We start from the raw sequence: 12,420 nt of genomic DNA on the forward strand, positions 1-12,420 counted from the left end.
GCAATTCCATCGATTCTATGTTTTCTGAGCTGCCTTTTGATGAAGCACAATCTGCTGTCAGGTTTCACTGCAGCTCTCAGGTCTGAATCAATCTCAACAGGGAGCAGAGGTAGACTGTTTCTGACACGTGATTATGCAAAAATGTGAATGGAATCCATGGAGCAGTGGTTCAATGGCAAGGAGTAACAGACTCATCACGAAAACAGGCCCCACACACAGTGTACTGGCAGTAATACTGGGGTTTCTCAAGACAGCTAGGCGTTTACCTTTGAACATACAATAAGTAGAAGACTGAGTTCACCTCAGTTGTACTAATATCCTTGTCTTTGTATGCAATTCCTCCAGCCACAAAATCTTGTACAGCAGTAACATGTTTGCAATGATACAATACTGCCACCTACTGCACGTACAAAGCTCTGCATGTTCACAAAATGTAGCAGCAATTTACATTCAGGCTACTTCTACAGTCAGCTGTCTGTTTTACTTTGGTAGCTCACGTCAAATTGTCATATGATGTCATAATGAACCATGGCAGCTTACGTCAATCAATCGCGGTTGTCAAAGGTGTCTGAAATGTGTGTGTGTGTGTGTGTGTGTGTGTGTGTGTGTGTGTGGTGTGGTGTGTGGTGTGAGGTGTGAGGTGTGAGGTGTGAGGTGTGAGGTGTGAGGTGTGAGGTGTATGGTGTGAGTGTGTCTGTGTGTTTGTGTGTGTGAGAGAGTGTTGGTGTTGTGCCATTACACAATTCTTTTGCCCAGGAGTCTCTATAAGCAGTGTATCAGTGTGACCGTTATCACAACACACAGTAGTGCAACTGTGTCAGTGCTGAGTTACTGTAAGTGTGACTGTATCAGTACTGTGTTACTGTAACAGTGCGATTGTGTTAGTGCTGGATTACTATGAGTGTGAATGCGTCAGTGCTGTGTTACTGTAACAGTGCGATTGTGTTACTGTAACAGTGTGATTGTGGTAACAGTAATATTCTCCGTGCTGCGTTATTGTAACAGTGTTACTGTGTCCTTGTCCTTAGATATTTATAGATATTTATAAGCACCGTGTCATTCTGTCAGCGACAGCGTGGCCACTCACCTGGCCAGGTCCTTGTCCTTGTTGAGGTGCTGGAAGAATGAGGGCTCGCAGATGAGCTGGTCCTCCTGGCACACCTGCTTGCAGGACTTCCCCGGCTCGGCCAGCTTCACCTGGAGCGCGCTCAGTGGGGGCCACATCACCTGGCCGTGGCAGAAGTCCTGCAGGAGGCCAATAAGTCAGCATTACCTCCCATCAGCAGCACGCAGTAACAGAGAGAGTGTGGAGCCTGCCTTCCTCCTCTGCTCATTCTGGGCAGTATGGTGAAGCAGTAAGTAGTTAGCAGTAGTAACGGAGGTTAGGCTGTGACCAGAAGCTTGCAGGTTTGTTTCCTAGGTACCCTAGAGACACTTAACCTGAACTGCAACAAGTATGCAGAAAATTCTAGTATAGAGCATGAAAATTGCTAGATATGGAAGTTGCTCTGTATGAGAGCATCTGCTTATAATAATGGTACATTTCCATACGAAGTAACAAGCAGCCATGGGGTAGGCTGACAACCAATAATCTCAGTAATGAGATCTCTTAATAATCTCTTAATGACAGGAACTAAACCTACAGTATCCCTCCTTCGATGCAATTAATTCTACACATAACAGTTACTGTAACTCAAGTAACATTCTCAATTCTTACAGTACTTTAAAACTATTCAAATTATGTCTCATAGCTGAAATGAATCAAGGAAATTGTACGCTTAACAAGAATTAGTTGACTTGACTTAGGTCAACCCTATCTGCACATGAGCAGTATCAAAGCTGTGCTCTGTTGTATACAAAGACATGCAGCTGCACCTGAAGATGACAGAAAGAAAGCTGGCAATATTGTATCATCAGTTTATGGGCCCATGGCCACCTCTGACAAGAAATCAAGATCACAGAAGTGCCTTTGATGAGGGTAGCAGGACCTCAGCTGAATCTGAACTGCATATCTTCAATATCATGTCATTGTAGAAATAGCATCTCTGAATGAGACAGCGTGTGATGCTTATTTCCCTGCCTGTGCCCTCTCACACATCCACACAGCCTCACGCCACACAGCCAAATCACATCATGTCTCAGCCGATCAAAGCCAGGCTCTCTGCAAGAATATAAAGTCAAGCTCAACTGAAGCATCTAAGGGAATATGAATGAACGGTGTGAAGGGGCCTCACCTGTTTCTCGATGAAAGCGTTGACTCTCTGGAGCATCCCCTCACAGGTGAACTCGTAGGGAAGGTAGGGCTCGATCTGAGGGAGGAAACACAGGTACGTGATTACGGTATGCACCAAAGACATGGAAAAAAGTGAACACATGCAGTACAGAGAGTCTGCTCTCTCGTGGCCCTGCTGCCGGTGATCTCAGAGGTGTTTACTATGGCAATAAAGCTCTGGCAATGAGCAGCACTGATCAGTGACATCAGAAAAGCCTTTGTGAGGTATAATCTGGAAAAAGTGATTACATTAGTAATAATTACACTTTTATCACAGGTTCATATTCGCAACAACACTGCTTACCAAAGCAGGACTGCTTTATCTGTTCATTTTAAGCATGTCAAAGGGAAAATTGAAGGCGCAATGGCTTTTTCCTTTAGCAAACCTTACTTAATTTGACAAAGAGTCACTTCTGTAGGGCTGTTCTCTAAAGAACAAACATCAATATTTTACTCTGCAATGATCGTTTACTATGATGATGATGACGACGATGATGATCATACTACGATGATCAGGATATATTTCAAAATTTCTGGAAGATACAGCAGATTTGTAAATAATTAGTATGCTCACCCAAACTCCATATGTTTTATTACACACAGGGTTCTTTCACAACTCACTTTCTCTTAATTTCTGCTTCTTGCTTAACAGTCTTTCACCTTAATTTGGTGAAATAAACATCTCTGTTGTCTGGTCAGGCTGGCAAGGTTGAAGTTTGGTGGTTCCTAACAAATGTCAAGACACACTCAACATTTAAGACACTCTGGACCAGCCCTCTGTCTGTGGTCAGTCATCCCTTACAGAAAAACCTATAAAACCTATGGTTATTGAAATTCGGTTTAGTTAAGACACTGCTTTGTTGAGATGGATTGGTGCCTGATTGGGATGAAAAGCTGCAGACACCACAGGTGTCTGAGTGGCCCTATAGGCACTGCTGCCCTCCAGGACCAAGGCTGAGTCTCCCTATAGGCACTGCTGCCCTCCAGGACCAAGGCTGAGTGTCCCTATAGGCACTGCTGCCCTCCAGGACCAAGGCTGAGTGTCTCTATAGGTACTGCTGCCCTCCAGGACCAAGGCTGAGTGTCCCTATAGGCACTGCTGCCCTCCAGGACCAAGGCTGAGTGTCTCTATAGGCACTGCTGCCCTCCAGGACAAAGGCTGTGTCCCTATATGCACTGCTGCCCTTCACATAAGTACAGATAAAACAGAATAAACCACTGCTCCACCTTCTGGCTCAGGATGGCCTTGACAGCTCTCTCCACCTCAGCGGTGTCTTCGATGTTGACCGTCCACACGTGCGGCTGACCGATATACACCTCTGCGTATGGGTGCTGGGAGGTCAGCTGGGGAGGAGAGAAAGAGAGCAGGGGAGAGCCTGTCAGAGAACAGCACGCACAGGCATCCTCTACAGCCTCTGCCTTCTGACTAAAAATGCTTGACAGAGTGAATATTTGCATATATATATATATGTAGAAAACCTGATACAGCTATCATCGAATCAAGCTGTTTCTGTGGGCGGCTGAGTGCAAAGTTGAGAGCGACCACTCACCTCTCGGAATGTGGGCTTGCCCTTGAAGAAGTCCGTGTTCTTGCTGCTTTTTGGAGGGTTGAACTTGGGGTTGAGGAAAGCACACCCATTGGCGATGGCCTCCAGTGGGGCGGGGCCTTCATAGGGGAAGGAAAGCCCCACAAACAGCTGCAGACGAAAGACAAAAACAATGTCACTTTCTGACTGGAGCCGAGTTAGCGTTCCAGCACTTCCACCTGCAGTTCACTTTCACTGGGACAGAAGGTTTTCATTTCATTTGCCAATAAAACACAACAGTAAACCTGAAAGCAAGGGGCGGGGAGGGAATACGGCCCAGCTGTAAAAAAAAAAAAAAAAAAGACGTTTCCATATTTGAGCCAGCAGCTTCTGTGAGGCACTAATTTACTGTGTGAGTGCAGCTGTGTACACACAGGAAATGCTCTGTTTTCACACAGGCCAACCACAACAGCAGGGCAGCATGGAGCTATAGTGATTACAGCACTGAGGGTCATAGGTTCGAGTCCCTGATGGAAAAGCACCGTTGCACTTTTAAACAGAAAAGCCCTAGTGCCACATGCTGCTAGTAATATTATTTGAAATACCTCTTTTAAAACTAACACAGCTCCATAAATAAGCTGTGTGTGTGTAAGGCTTTGAAGGTTTAGGTCTTACAGCACTTTAAGTTGCTCCGGATGTAAACATTTACTCTGTGATGAGCTATTAAGCACAGCACTCTGTGACGCAGACATCCAAACACTGAAACCCCTGGGCACTGATGCCTTTTTCGCTCTGTGATGATTTACCAATGTATCTTTTCCAAAATAGATCAATCTGAAAAACACTCTCCAGTTCACAGGAAGACATAGGGCCATTGCTTAATCATCACCACAGAGAAGCAGCGAGCTAAATGCCTGCATCGTCAAAAATAAACCTCTAACGCAGATGCAAAAAGTAAATATTTTACTGGCTAGGACCACACTGCAAACAGAAGTCACTTGCCCGGGAAGCACGCTGCAGTGATGTTTGTCTAAGACTAAGTGCTAAATGGGGAGGCATTAAGATGTTGCTTTGTTAGAGGGGGGTGGTTTTCACAAAGGACCCACTGTGAGTGGCTGAATGGGTGACCACTGTTGACAGAGGACTGTTTCACCCTCCACCCCTGTCCTACAACAGGACCTTTGGCTGCTGCTTTATAATGCCGTCACTTCTGCACTCTCCAATGTCATAACTTGACCGCGACAAAGGCAGATATGTCACAGATTCACTGCCAGCGACGGCCTGTAATGTGCGACTGGTGCCATTGCTGCTTCCTGTCAGCAGGTGGCAGCAGCCGAACATGCTTTCCCGGTGAGCGATGCCTCTCTGAGCTGCCCACAGCCCTGGGAAACAGGTGCTATTTATAGAGCTCTTCACTTTAAAAGGGATGAAAGTGGGAGCCCTTCTTTGCATGGCGTGCATCCATGAAAGCGTGCACATCAACGTCGCACTCCGCAGGACAGAAGACAAACAAACTGGGGAAAACTTTACCTTCACTTTAACTTTACCAGTAAGCTCTATCTGGACTATCTGGACTACTTGAGAAAAGAAATGAGTCAAAACAGGTCAAAAAAAAAAAAAAAAAAAAACATGTATGTGTTATTGTGCTGACATCATCATAAAACAGCCCCTCATACAAAATTCCAACCGGACAAGCTAACTTTTTATAGGAATTCTACAGTAAACTGGTCAGAACTACGGGCCTGAACTGAATGCAAATGAATCAGTCTCTAGGATCAAAGACTAGTAGAAACAACAGAGGTACAAGAGCCTCCCTCTATGCCCCCCAGGGTCAGCCTGCAGACAGCGTGAGCATCACAGGTTACATCAGCACTATGCTAACTTCATTTCCTGAAAAGATTAATCATTCAACAGTTCAGAGGGCTTGAAACCCCTCTGGCACCTTCCACGATAAGAATGCATAATGTTCCTTCTTTTAGTTAATGGACAACTAGGTTGGCGTGTTCCAGCTTGTCCTGCAACTTCGCAATCTGCATTCACAATTGACAAGTACTATGCTCTGTCAGAGATGAGCGTTGATTGGTAGGAGGCAGTTTCTCCCAGATGGCCCCATGAAAGAAAACAGGAAATCAGCGAGGGAATCCACTGCTTTTCAATCCACAAGTCTGCTGACACAAGCTCCTATCGGCTTTGAATCTCACACAAGAGGCGCGGCATCAAAGAGGCTGCCATGCCCCAATCCCGCAACCGTGAGCCTGAACACGCCAGCGCAGTTTGGCCTGCACCTCAGCTACGAGCCTTTAGAAGAGGCAGGCAGGTTTCCTATGTTTAGTTCTACCTGTGCTGTGGGAGTTGCCTGTACTACCTGTGCACACACAGGTTTCACACTCCCTGCGAATCTCCCGTCTGCATCGTCACCACCCTGACCTTTTACCCCCACAGCGGGCATCCTGCACCACAGCACTGGAGGAGCGGCTCTTGGCTACTTCCTCTTCCCTCTCCTGTTATGTCTCCTAAGCTCCAGTGACCGAAGTCTGTCTGGGTATGTCTGCGGGTGAGGAAGGCAGATGGGGGGGGGCTGGCAGCTGTCATGTGGATTGACACGGGGGGCTCGTGGGGGGGGGGGGGGGGGGGGGGGTTTGGAGCGGAGCCGGTGCCAACCTGGAGACACCAAGCGCCAGCGAGTCGATCCTAGGGGTGCCCTGATGTGAGAGAGGACAGCTGCCAGACTGATATATACAACCCCCCCGCCCTGGCACTGCTTGACTCCAGCAATACATCACTCTCGCCACATCTGCCCGGTCTAGTGGATAAGACTCCTCATGCAGCAGGCTGACTCATAGCACCGGACCAGTCTGGCTTCCACTTCGATCCTGCCCATCCAGAGCTCTCCCCCGGGCTGTTACACTATAGGCCCTCTGTGCCCATCTCTCCCTTCCCCAGGCTGGGATAGTGCCCACCTCCTGGCCCAGCTCTGAATGTCCAGTGAAGGGCAACATTCCTCAGCTTCTCCGGCTTTCTGCCTGCTCTCTACAATCCAGTGTTTCTATATGCTCCTTCCATGAGAACCTCTGCAGTTCACACATATTCTATTACTCACTGCTCAGCATAGCAGGAATCTTAGCGGAAACAAGAAAACAGTTTTGACTGTGCAGTGAACCCGTTCCCTAAAGGCAACAGCTGCAGCTGAACAGTAAGATGGGTTAAAGTTTTTAATTTTCTTAGAGCTGTGCGACTGATGGAATAGGGCCAGCTCACCTGTTAGAAGCGTAATCTGACAGCCTCTAGTTTCTTCCAGAGGGAGAACTGTGGGTCTCAGCTCTTCTGTGCTCACAAAGCTCTGAGAACTACAGTTAGGGTCTACCTGATTCAGTTACTTTTGTATTGTACATTCACTCAGTGTTCAAACCCCAGGAGAGCAATTAGCTGGCGCAATCTGTATGCAGGTAAATGCTTTAGAAGAGAAGATGGCACACCTAGCATTTTACTTCTTATCCTAACAACAGCTCTGATAACTGATCTAGTTTCATAGGCATTAATTAGATCCCCCCATGGCCATTCCAAACCTCATCACACTATGGTATCTCTTTTCAAACCGCTCACTTTTTTCATTTCCACAGTTTGCTCCCAAAGGATTCTCTGAGGTGCAACAACATTTTTTCAATGTAAAAAATTTTCTTTCCTTTGTACCCATCTGTGACAAGCCAGCAAACATTTCAGCCACATGTATGGAATACTAAGAACAGGAAGAAACACCAGGATAAATCTCCACAGATGCATGGGGGTGTTGGCATTCATCTGTCAGTGCGCCTCCGATGTACGGCTGGAAAAAGCCAACCAGAGAGCACTGTACAGACAATGTCTTGTCTACAGCTTGTTTCATCCACCCTGAATTGGCAGTGACATCACAGCATGATGGCGTTAGATACAGCACTGTCCACAGAGCATCTAACACTTTATCTAACACAAACCTCAACTGGCCCACCCAGTAAGCGTGTGACACTCTCTGGGAAAAACATCTCTGGCAACGACTACAGGGAGCAGCCGTAAAAGTGGCAGCGGCCCCATCTCATTGCTCTCACAGTAATGTGAGGCCCCCACACAAAGGCAATGGGCAGAGGAAAAGCCAGAAAAACAGTTGCAGCTGTTGAACAATGCATACATCAAGCAACATCACCTTGGTCCTGTGTTCTGTGTGTGTGTGTGTGTGTGTGTGTGTGTGTGTGTGTGTGGCCGGGGGGGGGCGCAACATCACCTGGGTCCTGTATTCTCCCTGTGTGTGTGTGTGTGTGTGTGGCCGGGGGGGGGCGCAACATCACCTGGGTCCTGTATTCTCCCTGTGTGTGTGTGTGTGTGTGTGTGTGTGTGTGTGTGTGTGTGGCCGGGGGGGGGCGCAACATCACCTGGGTCCTGTATTCTCCCTGTGTGTGTGTGTGTGTGTGTGTGTGTGGCCGGGGGGGGGGCGCAACATCACCTGGGTCCTGTATTCTCCCTGTGTGTGTGTGTGTGTGTGTGTGTGTGGCCGGGGGGGGGCGCAACATCACCTGGGTCCTGTATTCTCCCTGTGTGTGTGTGTGTGTGTGTGTGTGTGTGTGGCCGGGGGGGGGCGCAACATCACCTGGGTCCTGTATTCTCCCTGTGTGTGTGTGTGTGTGTGTGTGTGTGTGGCCGGGGGGGGGCGCAACATCACCTGGGTCCTGTATTCTCCCTGTGTGTGTGTGTGTGTGTGTGTGGCCGGGGGGGGGGGGTAACATCACCTTGGTCCTGTGTCTACACCCTGTGTGGGGGGGACCCTCACCTTGGTTTCCCTCAGCAGGAACTGCAGGTCCCGGCCGCTCAGGATGCCGTGGTTCTTGACGTAGGCGGGCAGGTGGACTGTGCTGGTCCCGTGCACAGTGCCGTGGACCTCCGTGTAGCTGTGAATGATGTCCAGGTACTCCTTCTTGTCCTGCAGCACAGGGAAAAAAAAACATGTATCAAGGGAGGACTGGACTGTGACGCTCTGACTCATGGCCTGGGGTCTCAGGCCTGGCGAAAAGGCTCCGCTCCAACAGCATGACACGAAGGAGTCCACGTTTCATGCCACACGCTGCCCCCAAGCTTCCAGCACAGCTTAAGCGCTGACAGACACACTGCAGTCCTCCAGCTTAGCTCCACTTCACATTTTGCTGAGACCACATGTCAGTTCTGAATCCTTTGGAGGTCACTGCTGTTGTACCCTTGGGCAGGGTAACTGTAACCTCAGCAGGGTAACCGTAACCTCAGTTGCGGCAGCAGAATATCCAGTATCATACATAAATGGATAATCTGCAAAACATTAAGTTGTTCTGGATGCAATATTGTGTAATAAATGCATGGTAGCAGCATCGCATTGAACGCACTGTAAAAGTATAGCAGTGCCATTTCAAATATAGTTGCTTTTAATCATTTTCAGATGCATCATAAAAACTACCGATTTTTCAGTTCATTCTAACTTCAGCGGTTTTTCCCTTTCACTTCAAACACATTTGACCCAAAATATCTCTGAAAATAAATGCATTTAAATATGAGCGGGTGGTAAATCCACATCATTGTTAGGCAACAAACACCAAAAAACTGTTATTTGATCTTAAAGGAATGAGATTTCATAATCCGTTTATGCTCAACAAATAAAAAGAAAACACAGATTTAGGCAGTACTCTGTGTGACCATTGTGACTCAGTGCAGTCGGGGACAATTGACGGGGGTTGTTATTCTCTCAAACAAGATTGTAAGAACGCAAGATTTCAGGGCTGTTTCATTCTCTTACCTGATTCCCTGCCTTAGGTTCACAACCCACATACCCCTTTCAACCACTGACTAGTGATGGCATCGAATGGCATAATTACAGATGTACCGAATCATAAGACTGGCCGATGCAATCCAGATAAGCATGACTGTAATGTGATAAACCCTAGAACATCCTGTAGCGGTTTTCTCTTTAACACTGCAATGCCACGTTACTGAAACAAACTCTTTATTTTAATCTAAGAAGATACTCGTTTAAAGTTAACCTATTAGTAACTATGTGTACTATTTTTAGTTACTATGTGTAGCAACGATTCAATTTGCAGAAGGTATGAATCCCTTTTTAAAGGAGGTTGGGGTGTGATTTGGACACAGACTAGGCTTGAATCATTCTTATAATTTGAGAGTTAACATATGTCTGCAGTCATATTCACACTGTGGAATAAAAGACTACAGAAACATACAGTTCTATGACCTTCCTCTCCACTTGATAAAGAACCTATGGGATTCTTTCTCTGATCAAGGGAAGCGGTCTCCATTTCGCGTTTCCCTCAACAACCACCCTGCAAATCAGCAGAGACACCACACCTCCAACAATGCCCAGCTTAGCTACAGTCAGCAAAAGACCCTCATATACATCCCAAAAATATGGCATAATTACTGCTTCAGTTTTAATAACCAGCAGGTCGCATGCTCCACCGAGAAGGGTATTAGCTGGAGGCTCTGGACCACTGCCGGCTTCTTTTAATTCAGTTCAAAATATGTGAACAATAGGCTGTTAATGAGGGTTCCGACACAGCTGGAGGGCATGCTGGGAATGCAGTGAATCGTGTAGTTTTTCTGTGGTGCAGTATCTGGGAATGAAAGATCACAGGGACATAAGGAGAGCTGGGGATTTTACGTCAGCGACAGTGACGGTTTACCCACAGATACTTCTCCTTCTCATTTCTCATTTCCACTCTGAACTAACATATTAACAACAATCACAGATAATGACCTGCATTACTAAAGAATTAACTGCATTCCCATAAAGGGAACGTCATAACATAAAGTCAACATAAAGTCAATCCTCCGTTACTTAATTTTCTCTAGACACAAAGATGAAATATGACATTTACAAGCCTATTTGTACTTTCTTGTTGAAAAAGAATGCGTCTCACGCAAAAGCCTGGCCACCAAAAACAAAAGAACACAAGAAATCATGATCCTGCAGCGGCCAGAAACATTTATGAATGATTGCAGATGAATCCCAGGCTAGGAGGCACTCTTGCATGCAAATAGCATTAAGCACTCCCCGCCACGCTTCTCAAATTAGGCCTCTAATATTCAGACTGATGCACGGCATTGTAAACGAGACACGGCTGTGAAACAGGTGACAAACTTCCACCGGCTTCAAACATAAATACGCCCGCTTCCACATGACAGCTCCTCAGAGTCAGAGCTTGTAAATAACTCCTTTCAGACGAGCATTAGTTACGGCAGTCGGCTCACAGCAAAGCCGCGTTTAATAACCGGTAGGGGTGACATTTAAATGCAGAAGGACGCCTCTTCAGCCCTGGGCTGACATGAGACAGACAGGGCCAGATGGTCACGCCCGCGGCGGAACGAGCCCCCGACAGACGCCTCGTCGCTGCGGCAGGTGGCGCACCCAGGTACGTGCTTGTACCGCGGATCTAATTATCTTTCCGCTGCCGCTTGATTTCAATCCAATTTCGGTTAAAACAGGAGGAAGACTGGTGCGAATCACATCCTCTTTCGGGCTGCGGGAGATCAGTGTGCATCCATTCACGGAGAGCAACGTGTGCAATCGGGGACACAAGCGCAGTTGAGCAACAAACCCGATCGTTTTCTGCACATTTCGCATTCATCTCAAAAAAATCTCCTTCGCCTGCGTTCACTTCCAGAGCTAAGATCAGAAGACCTATGGGAGTAAAATATTTAGAGTTATTTGAAAGTAATCTCTGCGATTACTGCAGGCTCCAAGACTAAGCAGGCCAGAGGCACTAGTGCACTAATCATGCGGTCCATAACAGTGTAGAAGCAGCTGCAGCGGATGGCTAGGTCTGCCAGGGAGACATGTGTGAGGGGGGCTTTGCTGTAAGTGGGTATTTTGTGGGCTGAAAAGCTCCAAGACAGTTTGATTGTGCATCTTTCATGAGGACAGTGAATCCGGGGTGAAGGCAATCTGTCGGCCTTTTGGAGCGCCTGTTACCGGGCCCCGGTCCCCGGTCCCCGGGGACCCCTGGGGACGGCACAATCAGATGGCTTTAGCCGGCGAGCTGTAATTGGAGAATCAGACACGAGAATGTGGAGGCAGCGGAGGCGATGAAATCCTGTTACCCCTGGCAGCGCGGCGTGAGGTTCTGCGCACAGACAGGGGGTTAATGGAGGAATGAGATTGGGGGGATATATATATATACACTACATACAGTATATATAGCCTGCAGTACACAAGCAGCTTCAGACCTAATGAGAAACATGACTGCCTGCTGATAGAGGACAGCTACAGTAATGACACACAAACACCTACACCAAATCAAACACTCGCACACAAACACTGATCTTCGCTTCTTTACATGCTACCATATCCTGAATATGTGGGATTTCAAGACTATATTTTAGTGAGTAACAAACAAATGCATTACAATATGTGTGAATGTTGAGGAGAAATATATTGTTCACCTAACAATGGGTAATCATGGTTAAAGCCCTCGATGCAAGTGGCACTAATTCAAGTTACCTCCCACCCCAAAAACTCTAAGCTTTTTAAATTACAAAAAGCTTTACTTTGGAGGAAATATGATATTTAACAATGAGAGCAGTTAATATAAGGGAGGGATGACAACTACTGGCAGT

At 47.0% G+C, this 12,420-nt stretch overlaps 1 protein-coding gene across 1 annotated transcript in view; it reads right to left on the reverse strand.

Moving 5' to 3' along the window:
* Positions 1 to 12,420, reverse strand: part of LOC118788972 (alpha-1,6-mannosylglycoprotein 6-beta-N-acetylglucosaminyltransferase A-like) — an 82,362-nt gene that overhangs the window by 358 nt on the left and 69,584 nt on the right. Inside the window, exons 12-16 of the mRNA XM_036545206.1 lie at positions 8,597 to 8,746; positions 3,823 to 3,969; positions 3,500 to 3,616; positions 2,235 to 2,309; positions 1,088 to 1,245 (exon numbers count right to left, since the gene is read on the reverse strand). Of these exons, the coding sequence (XP_036401099.1) occupies positions 1,088 to 1,245; positions 2,235 to 2,309; positions 3,500 to 3,616; positions 3,823 to 3,969; positions 8,597 to 8,746 (647 nt within the window). The remainder of the gene's footprint in view (positions 1 to 1,087; positions 1,246 to 2,234; positions 2,310 to 3,499; positions 3,617 to 3,822; positions 3,970 to 8,596; positions 8,747 to 12,420) is intronic.

The sequence above is a fragment of the Megalops cyprinoides genome, chromosome 14, assembly GCF_013368585.1.
Source record: "Megalops cyprinoides isolate fMegCyp1 chromosome 14, fMegCyp1.pri, whole genome shotgun sequence".
Lineage (NCBI taxonomy): Eukaryota > Metazoa > Chordata > Actinopteri > Elopiformes > Megalopidae > Megalops > Megalops cyprinoides.